This window comes from Babjeviella inositovora (genome assembly GCF_001661335.1).
Source record: "Babjeviella inositovora NRRL Y-12698 unplaced genomic scaffold BABINscaffold_10, whole genome shotgun sequence".
Taxonomy (NCBI): domain Eukaryota; kingdom Fungi; phylum Ascomycota; class Pichiomycetes; order Serinales; genus Babjeviella; species Babjeviella inositovora.
The window spans coordinates 127,168-143,943 of record NW_017566847.1 but is presented as its reverse complement, the minus strand read 5'-3'; the positions used below and the strand labels follow the sequence as shown (position 1 = coordinate 143,943).

General features: G+C 49.3%; 10 protein-coding genes across 10 annotated transcripts; 4 read left to right on the top strand and 6 right to left on the bottom strand.

The window, feature by feature from the left end:
• Window positions 1–478: 478 nt before the first annotated feature.
• On the top strand, window positions 479–1,330 carry MET16 (phosphoadenylyl-sulfate reductase (thioredoxin); the record flags this gene model as incomplete). Its single annotated transcript, XM_019131914.1, has 1 exon — window positions 479–1,330. The coding sequence occupies one exon, from the start codon at window positions 479–481 to the stop codon at window positions 1,328–1,330; it is 852 nt and encodes a 283-aa protein (XP_018983748.1).
• A 496-nt stretch (window positions 1,331–1,826) lies between these two features.
• Window positions 1,827–3,127, bottom strand: RHO1 (Rho family GTPase). The gene is made up of 2 exons (XM_019129461.1): window positions 3,108–3,127; window positions 1,827–2,642 (listed from the first exon to the last, which is right to left on the bottom strand). The coding sequence occupies exon 2, from the start codon at window positions 2,627–2,629 to the stop codon at window positions 2,027–2,029; it is 603 nt and encodes a 200-aa protein (XP_018983747.1). The 5' UTR covers window positions 2,630–2,642; window positions 3,108–3,127; the 3' UTR covers window positions 1,827–2,026.
• Window positions 3,128–4,441: 1,314 nt separating this feature from the next.
• Window positions 4,442–4,853, bottom strand: BABINDRAFT_172218 (uncharacterized protein; the record flags this gene model as incomplete). Its single annotated transcript, XM_019130869.1, has 3 exons — window positions 4,442–4,547; window positions 4,602–4,732; window positions 4,836–4,853. The coding sequence occupies 3 exons, from the start codon at window positions 4,851–4,853 to the stop codon at window positions 4,442–4,444; spliced, it is 255 nt and encodes an 84-aa protein (XP_018983746.1).
• A 640-nt stretch (window positions 4,854–5,493) lies between these two features.
• BABINDRAFT_162646 (uncharacterized protein) lies at window positions 5,494–6,426 on the bottom strand. The gene has a single exon (XM_019129460.1). It carries the CDS (start codon window positions 6,295–6,297, stop codon window positions 5,593–5,595), a length of 705 nt encoding a protein of 234 aa, XP_018983745.1. The 5' UTR covers window positions 6,298–6,426; the 3' UTR covers window positions 5,494–5,592.
• Window positions 6,427–6,639: 213 nt separating this feature from the next.
• Window positions 6,640–7,586, bottom strand: MED10 (mediator complex subunit). Its single transcript, XM_019129459.1, has one exon. The coding sequence runs from the start codon at window positions 7,571–7,573 to the stop codon at window positions 7,124–7,126; it is 450 nt and encodes a 149-aa protein (XP_018983744.1). The 5' UTR covers window positions 7,574–7,586; the 3' UTR covers window positions 6,640–7,123.
• A 228-nt stretch (window positions 7,587–7,814) lies between these two features.
• JIP5 (Jip5p) lies at window positions 7,815–10,008 on the top strand. Its single transcript, XM_019132784.1, has one exon. The coding sequence runs from the start codon at window positions 7,982–7,984 to the stop codon at window positions 9,584–9,586; it is 1,605 nt and encodes a 534-aa protein (XP_018983743.1). The 5' UTR covers window positions 7,815–7,981; the 3' UTR covers window positions 9,587–10,008.
• A 476-nt stretch (window positions 10,009–10,484) lies between these two features.
• AFG1 (Afg1p) lies at window positions 10,485–12,227 on the top strand (the record flags this gene model as incomplete). Its single annotated transcript, XM_019132925.1, has 1 exon — window positions 10,485–12,227. One exon carries the CDS (start codon window positions 10,485–10,487, stop codon window positions 12,225–12,227), a length of 1,743 nt encoding a protein of 580 aa, XP_018983742.1.
• Window positions 12,228–12,392: 165 nt separating this feature from the next.
• Window positions 12,393–13,046, bottom strand: SDH4 (Sdh4p; the record flags this gene model as incomplete). The annotated part of the gene is made up of 2 exons (XM_019130868.1): window positions 12,393–12,810; window positions 13,012–13,046. 2 exons carry the CDS (start codon window positions 13,044–13,046, stop codon window positions 12,393–12,395), a joined length of 453 nt encoding a protein of 150 aa, XP_018983741.1.
• Window positions 13,047–13,184: 138 nt separating this feature from the next.
• On the top strand, window positions 13,185–13,773 carry BABINDRAFT_168157 (uncharacterized protein; the record flags this gene model as incomplete). Its single annotated transcript, XM_019130569.1, has 2 exons — window positions 13,185–13,235; window positions 13,285–13,773. 2 exons carry the CDS (start codon window positions 13,185–13,187, stop codon window positions 13,771–13,773), a joined length of 540 nt encoding a protein of 179 aa, XP_018983740.1.
• Window positions 13,774–13,914: 141 nt separating this feature from the next.
• APL4 (Apl4p) lies at window positions 13,915–16,736 on the bottom strand. Its single transcript, XM_019129458.1, has one exon. It carries the CDS (start codon window positions 16,534–16,536, stop codon window positions 14,155–14,157), a length of 2,382 nt encoding a protein of 793 aa, XP_018983739.1. The 5' UTR covers window positions 16,537–16,736; the 3' UTR covers window positions 13,915–14,154.
• Between the last annotated feature and the right edge of the window lie 40 nt (window positions 16,737–16,776).

The window sequence follows — 16,776 nt, the reverse complement described above, 5'->3', positions numbered from 1 at the left end:
TGAGAGTTGTGATTGAAGATTCCATGGGTATAGTTCACTTCAGTCTCCTCAAAACGGCAATTATGCGTTAGCTGTTGTTGTTGTTGTTTTACGTAGGATACGCTTCGCGTTACCTCTAAAGCTTCATTCAAACCCCTGTTGCATCATACCTTAATCATATCCTGGTTTAAGGTTAAATCTTAGAGTTGGCTCTCAGACCATCCGCGAGCCACATGCACGGGTCCTGCATAATGCAGTCTGCAACCATGTCGCATAGTCACCACGTGACCCACAATTCCCTACCATAAATGCGATTTCACGTGATTCGCGCTCATTTGTGCATACACACTGCAGCGCCGTCGCAGCTTTTCTCCCAAGATGACAAATAATTTTGCCATCTCAGACCAGGAGAGATATATCTACGATGCCCAATCCAGCTTACGCCTCAAGGTTATCGGGATTTTTATTTCTCATTTTTACATTATTTCTAGCTACCACCATGACCTCTAGTAAGCCAGCTCCTACTCCAGCCGGTTCTGGGGAAGCGGCTCCAAGCGTTGTCGTCTCGCCAGAGCAATTGGCCCACTGGAACACCGTTCTTGCCGACCTCACTCCACAAGAAGTGTTGAAATGGGCCATGATAACCTTCCCTAACCTATACCAAACTACCGCGTTCGGGTTGACGGGGCTTGCCACGGTCGACATGGTGTCCAAATTAAAGAAAAGCCCGGCCGATACTAAGCATCCGATCGACTTGATCTTCATTGACACATTGCACCACTTCCCCCAGACCTTAGACTTGGTAGACAAGCTCTGCGAAAAGTACGGGCTCTCCACCGAGGCGGATTTACACATCTACAAGCCGGCCCGAGTGAACACAGAGTTAGAGTTTGCCGAACAGCACGGCGACTCGTTATGGGAAACCAACGACACCTTCTACGACTTCTTGGTTAAGGTCGAGCCATCCCAGAGAGCCTATGCGGAGTTGAACGTCTCTGCGGTGTTGACCGGCAGGAGAAAGTCCCAGGGTGGTGCCCGTGGGGCGTTGCCCGTTGTGGAGCTCGAGGAAATTAGCGGGATTATCAAGATTAATCCGTTGCACAACTGGACCTTTGGCGAGGTGAAACAGTACGTTACCGAGAACCAGGTCCCTTACAATGAGTTGTTGGACTTGGGCTACAGATCAGTCGGCGACTACCACTCCACCGAACCGGTGAGAGAGGGCGAAGACGAGCGTGCAGGCAGGTGGAAGGGTAAGAGTAAGACCGAGTGTGGTATTCACGAGGCCAGCAAGTTTTCCCAGTTTTTGAAGGAGCAAGCAGAGGGTAAGGCTCAGCAACAAGCTGCATAGGCTGTTGCGTATTTATTTCTGGGGAACTGCTCCCCACCTTAGTTAATATATTTACCAATATGCAATTATGATGTAAGATGGATCTAGGAGATTTGTTGTTGGATAGTTACGGCGCACAGTCGATCCGAGAATAAAAGCGTTTTGTTTTCGCTCAATCAGAGTTAATTCGTTTAAGACCTGATATTATGACTCGGATTTACCGCAAGTGTGGTTATGTCAAACTCCTTGATAGTATTAAGACTTGTGGTTCATCTGGGTGCGCAGGCCATATTTACCTTGGCGTTGTAGCATATAAGCTTGCGGTGGAACCGTTATCGGTACTATGGCCTCCCGGAACGGCTTTCATCTATATTATACGCTTAATATAATTCAATGATATTAGTTAAAAGATTAGCGCACGTAGTACGTAAAGATGGAGATAAAGAGAAGGCAAGAAAAAGAAGAAAACCGATACATGACTTTGGATGGAAAAAATAAAAGCGTAGAGGTGGGGAGGAGAGAGAAAGCGAAAATAGCCAGAGAACACGCAATAAGGCAACGCGGGCTAAGCTATACGCGTCGACCTGTTTCATGCAAGGTGCCGTTTTCACCAGCAATCTTCCCAGTCCCAGAGAAACTGAAAGTGTAGAGTACCACGAGAGTGAGTTTCGGGGCTCGAATGATATGGTTAACATGATTAAGGGAGGTTCAGCGTGCTTACAAAATAGTGCACTTCTTCTTCTTCTTGGTGGACTTGTTGGAAGAGGCCGGCTTCAACGAGGCACGGGTAGCGGTGTTAAACACCTCAACAACACCCTGCTTGGTTCTAGCAGAACATTCCAAGTAGTGCATGGCCCCGATCTGCTCGGCGACCGCCTGGCCTTCGGAGGAGGCAACCGGGGAGGCGCCTAACTGTCTCAATCTCTCGTTCGTAGCTGGGTCTTGTCTCAAGTCGGCCTTGCAACCAACCAAGATGATAGGAACACCCTGACAGAAGTGCTGGACTTCGGAGATCCACTTCTCCTTAACGTTCTCCAAGGAGTCTGGGAGGTCGATCGAGAAACAGATCAAGATGACGTTGGAGTCTGGGTAGGATAACGGACGCAATCTATCGTAGTCTTCCTGGCCGGCAGTATCCCACAACGCCAACTCGACTCTTCTGCCATCAACTTCAACGGTGGAAACGTAGTTTTCGAAAACGGTAGGGACATAGACTTCTGGGAAGGTACCCTTGGAGAACACAATCAACAAACAAGTCTTACCACAAGCACCGTCACCGACGATAACAAGCTTTCTGCGGATATCTGCTGGAGGAGCCATTTTAGTTATAGATCTATACGGTGGCGTTAGTATGGGGTTTAGAAGGCGCCTGATATATGTATGGTTTGCGCGTGCGGGATCAGTGGTCAAACGAGGAGCGAATTCTGGGAGGCTGTGGGTGTGTGCGACACACGCGCGAAAAAATCTGCTGCGTAGCTATTTTTTTTCTTTTTCCAGTCTTGCCTGTTTAGGTCGCCCGAGCGTATACACGTCGCGAAAAACGCAGTGTCAAATTACCAGACTAAGAAGAGAAGCCTGCCAGGTCATGAGCCGTCGGGCTTCTCGGTCGAGTCTGCTGTTGATTAAAAACAATGGTGCGGTTTGTTGAAATAGTCTGCTAGCTTGATGGGCAACTGCCAGTCGAGTGACAGAGAAGCCCGCACGGTGTTCCCCCGACTGATTTGGTCAGATCGGTCAGTTACCGTACGTCACGCCCATAATTCCATATATCAAAAGTTCAATCAAGGTCGGCACGTACTTTGTGTTAAAAGAGGGAAGGGTGTAACAGAACGACTGTGTGTATAAATAACACGAGATGAAAACGACGTTTTTAAACAGACGCTAGGGACGAGATTAATCTTGCTAACGAATCGGTGATAAACTTTTTCGTGAATATATGCGTGTTCGGTGCGTGCACGTAATGCTGTGTGCCGGAAATGCTATTTTTAGGCACGTGCCCTCGATAAGGGATTAGCCCTCACCGTGCACAAGCCACAAGTTCGACAGTCTCCTTGCTACTCGGAACACTCTGATGCCTACCTACTAGCACCACTGTGTCTTGTTTATACTTTTGCTTACGCTCGATAGAGACGATTGAAACGCGTGTGTCGCATAGCCACTTCCCGGGCTCCTAATCTATCCGGCACAATGGTCTGCCTCGAAACACCCTTTACCCGGGCTGGAGGTGGAGTCTTAATTTGTCATGGGGGGTAATATCACATAAAAACTCGGTTGGTTTATTCGCTATTTCATATTTATTTTTTTCCTTTGTTGTATTATCTACCTATATATATATATTTATCTTCCTAGATATTTCCATCTTCCTAACTTTCTATCTTCCTAGATTTCTATCTTCCTAGCTTTCTGGGGTGAATGCTTGCTTCATAGCTCCACTGAAACTAGGCGCATGAAGATGCTGAAACGTCACACGCGTCAGAGCCTGGCATAGACCAGACCTGTTACACCCCTGGGTCCAGTGGATTGAAATCCCAATCATAGCCAAAATACCGTTTTAGATGTCATCGAAGAGATAGCCGTTATTGTGATGTAGTTTCCGGTAAGCCTTGTCGGGAGATTGGTTATAGTATGGCCTCCGCTCCGAGCACGTTTTCATACCATGCGTAGCCATGTCTGTCCAGAATTCCTAGATCATGTATCTACCGGTTTTTGAGCTACACCATTCATCTTAGCTTTCGCGCCATGTGTAGATCCTAGTCACCGTTATAACCAGAGACTCCGGAACCAGGATGAGGCTACACTGCTACCTTAATCGGTTCAACTCCGATAGATTATCCACACCTGCCAGTGTTTCGCCGTTAACTAATGCGCTTGGACCGTGGCCAACTCGTATCGTTTTCAGTAGCCACTACAGTACGGATATGGCGTGAGATTCACGGCGGAACTATCTATATATGATACAAAGTGAAGGGTTTGGGTCCTAAAAACAAAAAAAGGCAGAACGGCCGCAAGACACATGATACGAACGAAACTTGTATCTTAAACATGTGGTCACCACGGAGCGATATGTTGGTCGTGATCTTTTTATCTGGTTCAGGTCAACTGGAAGCCCACTGAAACGTGCTTGAACATAGCTTAGAGCTGGATACGGGACTGTCTCTTGATGAAGAAGATTTGCAAACCGCAGAAAACAAAGAATAACAAGTAGATGAAGGCAGCACCCCAGACAGTAGCAGCAACCCTGTTGTGTTAGTATCAGAAAAGTTCCCATGGACAAACTAGTGAAAGTACTTACTCGGCCCCATTTTCAGGGTCGCTGACAGACCCCATCATAGACTCATGGTTGATCTTGAACAACCATCCGATGAAACTCAAAATAACAATCCCAAAAGCGGACAATCCCGTACAGAAATAAGCCTTACCCGGCTAGATGGCAAAGTTAGTAACATGGTCGATATACGTCCCGAATGGGTACGCACGACGGAGGAATCCACCCGAGGCTCGTCTCCACCAAAAGCATTATACTTACCGCAACAATTGGTTTCATCTTAATTGAATGTATGTGTGTGTAGGTGTATTGTAACTACTGGTGTAGAGCTACCCTTTTGTGATATGGGACCCCCTCTGGCTGTTGGCTTTTCTATGTAGATAAAGGAAAGCACGTGCGGGTAACAATCGGGAGGTGGAAATGTATGCGAGCCTTGCTTCGAATTTCCGTGCACTAGGCCACTTCAGCAGTTCAAAATTCCTATAATCAGATGTTTTATTAAATTTATGAAAGCTAAAGAAGTGTGTCGAACTTGCAGTATTGTGTTTAAAGCTCGGGTGTTGTATGCCATACCAGTATTTCCTCTATCGCATATTTACGCTAATTCGCCCTGATGCGTGACAGGCTGAGCCGCTAAGCTGGTTAATAGATTATGCCTCTACCATATAAGTCTTTATCAGCATATATCAATTACACAGTTTGATACCTTTTATACCTAAAGGACGGGACGCTTTCCGTGTTTGCACGCCCCCTGGAAATTTTCTTCTCTCTACTTAGCGCACCAAAAGTCGAAAACCGCGGCGTTAATGAGTGTGAATAACATTCATATAGTCGGTGGTGGATCTATTGGTTTGCACTAACATGGAGCATGTAGGAAATCTGTGTAGTGATTGCCTGGCTGTATCAGGCTCTGTTGTAGCACCCCCCCCCCCCCCCCGTAAAAGTTTTTGGTAAAGGTTATCAGGTGCTCACCGGTTTATTTTAAGGTCACAATCGTACCTTCAGTCCTCAAACGGCATTACTGGTTACTCATGGACCCTCTTTTTCTGTCTGGGCCAGTCTGGTTTCGGGACGAGAGCGTCTTTCTTTGCTCACGTACCAACATCTTCTTTCGCGCCTGAAGCACTCGCCAAACATCATGGTATGACACTACCAAGTCCATTACTGAGTCGAAACCCTTGGCCCAAGTGGTGCTTTCCCCGTATTGGCTGTTCTCTCGCATGGCTTGGAGCGCCCTTGTGGGGTGATTCTGTGCGTATTCCTTTGGTATCAGGACAGCAGCGTCAATCCGGGGAGGAACAAAGTACGAGGAGTACGGATACTGCGCCGCGTCAAGGTCTGTAAAAGCGGCATCAGGCTTCCATTCCAGGTTTGCAGGCGCTGTGGTTAGCACTGGGGCTTTGAATTCTAGTTCCTGGAGGATTTTAACCTCCGTGGGCAGTGCTAGTTCAGAGGTACGGTGGATGCTTTCCGGGGTCAGAGATTCCTCGGGGACTGTGTGAGTCCTCAGAAACGTGTTGTCGTCGCCCTTATCTATGTCTGAGCTATCCCCATCGTGGTTGATGGATTCCGAGCTGAGGGAGTGGGAACTGTGGTCAGGCGTCACTGGGGAAGGAGCGCCTCTCTTGCGAGAACTCCGGTATGATAAAGTCACAGATCTGGTCTTCACGATAGAAGGTTTGTATTGTAGCTTGACAATGTACTGGGGCTGCGGATGTGGCATTGTGAAAGGAGAGCTTTTTTTGTAAAGGGAGAATGCAGACAAGGGAATATTTTAGATAATATTGTAGCGTTTGGTAGGTCACACGGAATGGGTGTTTAGAATCATAAGCCTATTATAAATGAGACCTAAGGGTTTTCAGGTATAGTTGAAGGAGACTTTTTACCTGTCAGGTCTGCGACCAAACGCACCACCACCGTGCAGATTTCAGAGCGAAAATGCATGTCCTTGGCTCGGGCATGTACCCGAAAATCGCTCGTGTTTAGTGCGCGTTGCATTTGCCGGGTACACCGTCTACCACGCAACATAATTACCGGTATTTACAGTGTTTGCGCATAGTCGGTTGTAACAAGAAAGTAGCATACGTGAGTACAAGTAGAACGGGGCGGACTGGATCGGGAGATTTCGTAATGAGGTTTTTGTTTGGGGAACAGAGCTGTTTCCACCCTGAAGGACGCTAACGTTGCTAAGAGCTGCAAGGCAAATCCAAGCTTTACAAAAGGTATCGTACTAGTTGATGAAATCGGAGATCTGGTGTTACTATAAATTTAGCATATCGGCAGAAGAATATCAGAGCTACAAGCCACTTGGTACATGCATTTTGCGATCCGCCACGCTGGATACAAATATCAACTTTGAATCCGGCGAACTTGTTTCGAGCGAAATGAAGCCAAAACACCCCATAGCAAAGTATCACTTTGGCCTATAGAAAACAGGCCGGTCTGACCCACCAATATCTGCAGCCAAAACCGAAGGTTCCATATGTTTCATTATTCATTATCGTGTCAGGGTCATGAACTGTCGTTTAGTAGTTCACCTCAGAGCGTCTTTATCGTTCCGTTTCCGGGAGGGCTGTTGTGTTGATGATTTCATCCACCACCTCGTCCAATTCCGGAAACTCCTGGGCAATCTTAGCCCCTAAAACCTTCTTAAGCTTATCCATGCCCTTAACCTTGGCAGACAAGTAGCCACCGAGCTTGGAAGTGCTCTCGATAAACTCCCTGGTGTACACGTCCGGGTTGCGACCGTCCTCGATATACTGCAAAACGTCCAACGGAATAGGCACGTCTTTCAAGTTTTCCGAGGAATACGCCGCTAACTTTGCTAAGTCCTCCAACGTCTGGTTAAGACGGATCGAGGCCCCGTTGCGGGCCTGCTCGGTGCCTTGGAAGTCGTGTACCATAACCCCGAGCTCCATAAACGCCTCAATCAAGTGGCTCATCTGGTTCTTGGTTGCCACCAACACCTCGCTCGATACATCCATCGACGTAGTTGTCATTGCAATGGGGTTTAGTGGAGATGGACAGGATGAAGCAGGAAGAATACCACAAGATGTAGTTGACCGCCATGTCATTCAGTGCGTGCTCAAAACCGCCTATAAGTATCACATGGCAGGGGTCTTAGCCACAGATGCCAGCAATTCGCGCCACTCAGGATAGGGGGCAAAACGCGCCAACTTAATGCACGTTCCATAAACCTGGGGTTGAGCTTTGACTTAATACTGCATTCACATTTGCTGCATTACTTTTACAACATACAAGCCCTCTTACCTTAACGGCCCTATCATGCCCTCGTTTCTGCTGGTTAAGCCCCCACTCCGTGCCGGATACGGCTCATCACACTTCGAGCCGCATTAAGAAGAAAAAAAAAGTTTCACCATCACCACCCCACTTTCAAGCATTACACAATGGCGAAGAGCAAGAAAAAGAGCAACCAGTTGACGGCGGCGCTTGAGTCCCGCGTGGCTCCGTGCCTCGAATTCAACTTTGACGACCCCATTTTCGCAGTGGCTGCCCACCCAACCAGTCCGCTCATAGCGACAGGGTTGGGGACCGGGCATGTCTACATGCACAAGTATAACGGGGAGCGGTTGGAGGAACGTGCACAGGCGAAGAAGGAGTCGTACGAGCTCTCCGATAAGGGCAGGACTAGCGAAAAAAAGACTGTTAGCAAGTCCATCTACCAGAGTAAGAAGAAGTGGTGGGGCGTGTACGACGCGCAAAACATGGATGAAGGCGACGAGGACTTTAGCATGGCATGGAAGACACGCCGCCACAAAGGCAGTTGCCGCTCGGTAGTGTTTGACTCGCGCACCGGCGAAGACGTCTACACCATTGGGACCGACAAGATTATCAAGATGGCCAGTTCCGCCACCGGTAAGGTGATCAACAAGATCCCAACCAACCTCTCGGTCGATGGCGACCAAGTAAACAAGCTCCTCCATTCCGCCACCGAGCACAACTTCTTGGTGGCCGGGACTGAGGCCGGGGACGTGCATGTCTATGACTCCAGAACGTTGGGCGACAAGTTTACCGTCAAGAACGTGCACGAGGACGCGGTCAACTATATGGCACAGATGTCTGCAACGTCGTCGTACCACTTCCTCTCCGTTGGGTCCACGACGCTTGTGCACTTTGACATCAGAAAGGGAGTCATCACCACCTCCGACGAGCAGGACGATGAGATCATGTCGATGTGTTTCCCTGACGTCACCGATAACAATACGGTTGCGGCTGGAATGGGTGAGGGAGTGGTCACGATGTGGAAGAAGGACAAAAACAACTTCCGCGACCAGTTGACACGGGTGCGTGTGTCCAGGGACAATTCTATCGACTGTATGATTTCCACCATGGACAACGAGGATGAGGGGGATGCTATCTGGGCCGGCTGCTCCGACGGGATCTTGCACAAGGTGGATGTCAGACGTGGGAAGTTGACGGAGTGCAGGGTCCACGGGCTCGACGACGAGATTTTGGCCGTTGACCTCGATCACGACTACAGATTAATCTCTGCCGGGATGGAAAACATCAAAATCTGGTCCAACACCAGCGTTCAGTCTGACAATGTTGAAGGCAGTGACGCGGAGGACAGTGATGTTAATGGTAGTGGTGTGGATGGTAGTGATGTGGATGGCAACGACGCAGCGAACAGCGATGGCTGGAGCGATATTGATAGTGACGCTGGAGATAACTCTGGTGGAAGTGGAAAAGATGGAAGTGACTCCGAAAGCTTGAACCCATCAGACTTTGGTTCCGACGAGCCGTCCGAGGACGAGTCCGAACCCTCTGTGTTTCAGCGCAAGAGAAGAATCACGGAGGCTTTTGTGGCTAAGCTGACCAAGAAGAAGTTGATCGACTTGAACAAGGGGGTACCGAAGCAACCCGTGGTGGAGGACGAGGACCAGGTGGCTGTACTCACCAAGAAGCAGAAGAAGAAGGCACAGTTGTCCAGCAAGCAGTTGAAGAACATGCAGGACCATGAGCACGGAATCAGAAAGTTTGCTGATCTTTAGGTGCCGTGTTAAGGCTTTGGTTTCAGCGTTGGGGAATCTCAAGCATTGGGTTCTACGATGAGTGCAGTATCCTGGTCCTTCAGAAATCTGAAACACTTTTGGGTATCATAATTGTCTGGATTACGTTAACTAAGCAGAAGGAATATGCACGGAGCGTCGGAGAAGTGTGAATAATGATCTAAATATAAGAGTTTCCAAGTTTAGCTCGAGGTCATTTAACGTATAGTAAGAATTGCCGCTGAAATAAATTCGTCATACGGGTGGAATAGTTGAGTGCGCTATAGAGGAATTGGTGAAAGATAAATGTTCAGCACACCGAGATCAGATTGTTACTGAAACGTCAGTCCCGGTTTCAACCAACCTTCACTGTCGATGAAGAATTCGACAGAGTTGACACAAAAAACAGGGTTGTTTGCAAAATATCAACTTTTTATATAGATATAAGAGTGGTGGAGAATATGTCAGCTAACTTTGTAAGTGGTTTTTATAGTGTGCATGCATGCCAGGGCTATCAAACTGTGACTTCCGATCAAGGCTGTCGGGGTAGCTCAGGCATAGTCTGAGTCAGGCCGACTCCTTCATATCAGTTACATTCCCCTCATTTACGGCACAACCATACAAATAGATAATTCATGTGCTCTACACACAACTTCTCCGGGTGATGGCTCGGACGTATGCAACATGCATCTGTCGGAAATCAGCGACGCGTCCCAATCTTAATCCCACACCCGCATGCATCGAGATATCTCCGAGCTGAAAGGTCCGCCCACAAGTGTGCGCTTGCAGTATAATATCACAAGCTATAGAATACAAACTGCTTTCCCATTAATAAACCATAACTGGTATGCGGAGCTTAGCATGGACCAGGCTTAGTGCTGCCCTTCCATTCCTTCCCAATATGCATCTTACCGTTGGGTGCCGCTTCGCTTCCACTTCGGGGCCCCATGGGAGTGAAAGGAGACTCCCCACTGTCTCTTCACCGGCTCTCTCTGACTGCTCTCTCACGATCACCGACCCCTTTGTCATCTACCAAAACTACGTGGCTCGCGGGATCTTGAAGCCAGACGAGGCCCAAATGCGGGCAGCCAAGGAGTTCCAGAACTTGTACTACCGTGTCAAGGACTACGAGCCGTTGGAGGCCACTCAGGTGCGGTTCAACTTGTTGTTGCGAAAGTTGGAGACCAAGTATGAGATGAACCGAACCACCAATAACTCGAGACTCTTGGAGCTTCTCAGCTTCAATTCCGCTAGCAAGAGGGAACGGGATAACCGAGCCATGATCAAAGTCTTGACGGACGAAGAGGAGTTGAAAAACTTCCCGTCTCCTCATGGACTCTTGGTGAATGGAGATGTGGGCTGCGGTAAATCCATGTTGATGGACATTTTTGCCCACTCGTTGCCACACGACTCCAAGTGTCGCTGGCACTACAGCAACTTTATGCTTTGGGTGTACGGGGAGATACACCAGATCCAAATGAGACGGAAGTCCTACCCCAGCCAGAGACTCTCGATGGCAAATGAGTTTATTCTCTTTGAGATTGCCCAGAAAATGATCCAGCGCAACACGGTTCTTCTCTTGGATGAGTTCATGTTACCAGATCTCGCGGCGGCAAATATTGTGAAGATTTTGTTCACCTTCTTCTTTAAGCTCGGTGGTGTTTTGGTTGCCACGTCTAACAAATTGCCGGACGACTTGTATTCCAACAAGTTCAAAAAGTACCAGTTCCAGGCGTTTTTGTCGGTTCTCCAGGCCCGTTGTCACGCTATCGACATGAACTCTGCCAACGATTACCGTGTTATCTTGTCCTCCGAATCATCCAACCGAGACTTTCCCCCATACATGGTGCACAAGACGGATCCCAACCATCGCAAAGCCTGGGTGGCGTTACTAGCTGAGGTGGACACATTGAATGAACCAGTTTCCTCGACACTAGCCGTGTACGGTCGTGAAATCGCCATCCCATGGGAAAAGGACGGAGTGGTGAGATTTGAGTTTGACTATATTTGCAAGGGGCTGTATGGCTCCAGCGACTACATCTCCTTGGCGTCACGATACCACACGTTCATCATTGATAACGTTCCGGTGATGACAAACAGCATGAAGTACGAGGCTCGCCGGTTCATCACCTTGTTGGATGCAATCTATGAGGCCAAGTGTAAGCTCCTCTTGCAAACAGATGTCCCCATTGACAGGCTATTCTTCCCTGAATCGGAGGTCGGAGCTGATACAGCCGACGGGATTTCATACGTTTCAATCACGCAGGCGGAATCCAATATTGTGCAGCTACAGAACGAAGAGATGTTCTCTAAAACCTTCATGGAACCATACAGACCCCACACCGTTATGTACGACAATAACAGCGAATACAACGAACCGGTACGTAAGGAAGGGCAGAAAGAGGTGGATTTCAAAGACATCAAAGCGTTCACGGGAGACGACGAAAAGTTTGCCTTCAAGCGAGCAGTTTCGAGGATTAAGGAGATGACGGGGTCAGAAGCATGGCGGAACGCCGATAAATGGGTACCGTTGGACATATCCATGCGCCCGTGGGAACACCAGAACAAGGTGTATGGAAAGCGGAGTGTGAAACAGCCCACGGAGGTCCCCGACGCTATGGAGATTTCTGATATCCGTATTTAGTCCATGGTGAAAGGGCGGCAGGTTGAAAAATAATTGCTAGGAAGTGGATCAGGGGATACCATCAATAATATACAGCGGTAGGCCGATGCTCCATCTCCGCTTCCTGCTGTCTTCATACACGACCTGATACTTCATATGTTTAATATATACACGACGTCTACCAGCTTAGGCGGTCCACAACCGCTGGACCAATTCAAACAACCCATTGTTCTCGGTCTCGAGGAGGTAGATACCATACATCCCCGTAAGGGTGCCCATGGTCAAGACCCTACGGGCAATTCGGTGCCAGACACCGTAGACTCTCTCCGGGATGTAATCAATGATACAGCTGACAAAACCAGTGTGGCAGTGGAAAATTAAAAGAGTGCTCAAGGCGGCATCGACAGCGGAGTACTCAACCCCAGCAACAAACGGCACCATGAAAAGTGGCACCATACCCATGCTGATCAATCTCTCATAGCCCCAGTGGTAGGCACCATGGTACCAGTCGGCAGGAGGCGAGCGGTAGGCCTCGTTGACTGTGTCCACGATGTATCCAGCCGGCTGCTCGGTGAGCTTATACTTGTTGAAGTCTGGCTTCAATCTAGCCAAAAAAGAGGCGTTACGCACGGCCACAAATGTGTTAGTTTGGCGGGAGATTGGGCCCAAGAACTGGCGACGGGCTAAAGAGAACATAACAAGGGTGTGTTTCGTATACACCCGACCTGGTCTTTTGCTCCAGCCAGCTTTGATATGTCACGGTGCATATGCTCCACAAAATTTTTCTGCGGCGTGCGGATACCGCTTGTATGCGGCGGTAAGGATTTGTGGCCTGAGCATTTTTCGTGCATTTACCGCACAGCCTGACGTCAGCGGCTCTTGGCGCCTGTGTCCACTGGCTGGGCTATCCTTGCGGACGTGTTTCATATAAAAAGATGGTTAGCCTTACTTTGTGTTCTTCTTTATGTATCCATAATCATGTCTGACCTTCAATTCAAAGCCAAAGCTTTTTTAACCGATATGGACAGGGTAAGTAGCTTTCTTTTTTGCTTGCTCCCACGGAGTACTAACTGCATAGGCCTTTGAAGGTAGCCACATCTTCAGGCAGTTCGAGGACAATACCGGGTTGCCAAAGTCGTACGGCGTGCTCGGGGGTGCGGGTGTCTATTTGTTTATCATCTTCCTCAACGTTGGTGGCATTGGACAATTGCTCTCCAACATTGCCGGTTTCGTCATTCCGTGCTACTACTCCTTGCTTGCCTTGGAGACCAGAACCACCGCTGACGATACCCAGTTATTGACCTACTGGGTTGTGTTTGCGTTCTTGAATGTCATCGAGTTCTGGTCCAAGGCAATCTTGTACTGGATTCCGTTCTACTGGTTGTTCAAGACCATTGCTTTGCTCTACCTTGCGTTGCCACAATTCGGCGGTGCCACCCCAGTCTACAACACATTTATCAAGCCATTCTCTGAGGCGTACATCATCCCAAGAAAGAGTGTCGCTAGTAACTTGGCTAATACCGTGGAAGAGGTTGCCGAGGGTGTTTCCTCCGCTGTGGAGCACTAAAGGTTTGATCTAGCGAAATTTCTTTTATGCTGTCATTCTCAGCCTCAATTGAGATATTATCTTAAGTCGTGTAGGACATGTAAGATGGGATTTAAGACTTATGTGTAAATTCACTTCAGCAAGTGTTGAGGTTGATATTACATCACTTTTTTTTTTTTTCTTTTCCGGGTTAATCCTCGTTTTCATAGCTTAGGCCCCGTTTTATAAACCCGGGATTGCAAGTTCGATTTAAGGGTGTGAAGAGTTCAGTGCGTGAAACAAGGTGTCAAAAGGCACGGCCGATAGTCTCACTTATGTCTGATTACGATTAAGCACTTTCACAAATGATCCTTTATCCTCCATCTACAAATAATCCAAATGGTTTAAATTGCAACATGTATCCTACAACGTTCTGCCAAACCCACCAAAGTCAAACTGCTCCTCGATGGCCTGACCATCCACGGAATAGCCCAACTTGATTCTCAATTTCAACTTACCGCCCTCCTTGCCATTGACCTTCATGGTCTGTTTGGCAGTCCCACCAGCTTGGATCAGCGGCGAGCTGATGTTGCTCAATTGCAACTTCTGGGACTTTGGCACCGCAATAAGCATCGAAATGTCTGAAACAGTAACTGCCAGCACGTTGCTGATCAAAGTATCGATCAGAGCAGTGCCCTCGCCGAGCTGCTGCACGTTAAAATACAATTTGACGTGGGAATTGCTGTGTGCAAGCAAGGCCGACGACGGAACCTGCAGCTGGGAAGGCTTTGACTGGGACGCTGAAGGAGCGGCAAACAAGTCCATGATCTCGTTTTTAGCAGATGGGGCGGGGGTGGAGCCGAAAATGTCCGATAACAAGTCAGCGGACTGCTGGGGGGCGGCAGGGACCGAGTCATCCATCAAGTCGAGGAGTAAATCGGAGGCAGGAGCGCTAGAATTTCCAGATGGAGCGACAACCTTGCGGCTGTTAAGGGACAACCCTTCCCTGCGCTTGACTGGCGGCGCGGGCATTCTCTCCAATAAACCCTTGCGCAAGGCCAACGGCTGGCTGAAAATCTCCTGGTACTCGATCGCGCGAATCTGGATCTCCAAGTTGATGCTGTTGGAGGAGGCATTCAAGATGCGTCTCAACTTCTCTGCCGTGGCCGTCTGGGTGAACTTAACACTGAGCTTCAAGACGGCGGTCAAGACGTACGACGTCAACTGGACGCCCTGTGCATCGCTATACGTGGTGTTGTTGATCAAGGAGTAGAGGAAGTCCAAGATGGAGTCTTCGGTAATCGAAACGTTGCCCTTGTCGGTTTCATACGTGGTGTTGATCAAGTAGTCGCCGTACTCACCCACGCACCACACAGCAACCAAATTCAAGCCGAACTGCGACAAATCCTCGACAGATGCCTGGTACAAGCGCTGCACCACGTGCTTGGTCAAGCCCAAGTCCTCGTTTTGCATCACAAGCGCCAAGATGTTTGACACAATGTCGCTCGTGACGTGGTTTCCCGCGACGCGAAGCATGCGGATCAACGTGTCAAAGTGCCACTTCGCGTTCGGGGCGTACTTATCGGCCGCCACACACAACTGGGCGGTGATATACGGCTTCAACTCACTGTCTGAGTTCTCGAGGAAGGTGAGCACCTCGCGCACCAAGACGCGGATGTTCTGCTCGTTGACAATGGCGAAGGTCAACTCCAACGCACGGCGGCGGATGGAGATGTCGCCGTCACTGAGACAGTGCACGATGGTGCTGCGATGTCTCTGGACGGCCTGTGGCTCGCTGTGGAGCACGGTGAGTAGCGTATTCAACGCCACGTACCGCGTATTGTTGTCCTTGGTTCCGAGGAACTTTCCCAAGATGTTGATCCCCAAGACACGTAGGGCCGAGTCGGAGCGCACCTGGAAGATGGTCTTAACGGCTTCGTACAAAACAGCGTGGCTCGAGTTCTTTCCCGGTTCGATGTTCGACGCCACCTGGGTCAAGACGTCGTTGAGCTGTTCCAGGTGCTCGTCGGAATGCTCGTTCAACGTCCGCAACGTCTGCAAAAGCGACACCTGCAAGAAAGGGTCCGCAACCCCCAAAACGTCGTGTTCAGGCGAGTAGCCCTGCGCCTGGAGCTTCTTCAAGTGTACGAGCAACGCAGGTGTGGCGCGACGCAACAGTGCGTGTGACGTGGCATCCGCCGCATGCACCGCGCGCAAGAGCGCCAACGCGCCCAACAACGGGCCGTGGTTTTTGTCCGCAAGTAATGGCGCCACGTGAGGCAAAAACGCTTCGGCCAAGTCCGCGTCCTTTTCGACCAACTTTGCCGCCACCACCGCGGCTTTTTTGCGCAAGTACGGGTTTCCGGAAGCAAGGATCTTCTCCACGTTTTGGTATAAATCGAGGGCCAATTCCGGCGAAGCAACGTTCCCCAAGGTGCAGAGTGCCAAGCCAACGACCGCCTGGTTCGGGTGACCCATATCGTTGTCCAAGGAGTTGGTGAGCAACGTCAACACCTCCTGGTTCTCGTCTAGCAACAACATAACCGCGAGGTAGCCCAAGCGCTTGTCCCCAAAGCTCTGCGATGCCAATAACTTCAAGCACTCGACCTGCCCAAAGTGCGTCTTCTCGCCTAGGATGTAGAGGTACAAGAGCTTGGAGATGTTGACGCGGCGCGTCGGCTGGTCAAGCGCCACATCGCGGAAGGAGGTTCGGATCGCGGCGGATTCTTTGCGGATAACCGCACGCTCATCAGCAATCGTTTTGGAGGCCCTGACAGCCTTGATGAAGGATTTTAAGGAGCCCATGGTGTATGTGGGGGGGACGGCGAGGGGTAGAGGGTAGCATATTCGATCTGTTTATGTCCGGCGTCTTAAGGCTGCGGTGTCAATTAGAGCGCACGGAAAGTGATGGTGCGCAGGGTCGATCGTCAGAACGATATATAGAGTAAATGAGATGTTTAGGTGTAGATCGGACAATCTATTAAATGTTGGATATGTTGGATATGTTGGATAATGTTTAGGTGAATAATTGGTGTAATATATGTA

Bases quoted from the DNA above. Each gene is read 5' to 3' on its own strand.
- JIP5 (XM_019132784.1), top strand. From the start codon at position 7,982: ATGGCGAAGAGCAAGAAAAAGAGCAACCAGTTGACGGCGGCGCTTGAG.
- APL4 (XM_019129458.1), bottom strand. From the start codon at position 16,536: ATGGGCTCCTTAAAATCCTTCATCAAGGCTGTCAGGGCCTCCAAAACG.
- RHO1 (XM_019129461.1), bottom strand. From the start codon at position 2,629: ATGGCTCCTCCAGCAGATATCCGCAGAAAGCTTGTTATCGTCGGTGAC.
- BABINDRAFT_162646 (XM_019129460.1), bottom strand. From the start codon at position 6,297: ATGCCACATCCGCAGCCCCAGTACATTGTCAAGCTACAATACAAACCT.
- MED10 (XM_019129459.1), bottom strand. From the start codon at position 7,573: ATGACAACTACGTCGATGGATGTATCGAGCGAGGTGTTGGTGGCAACC.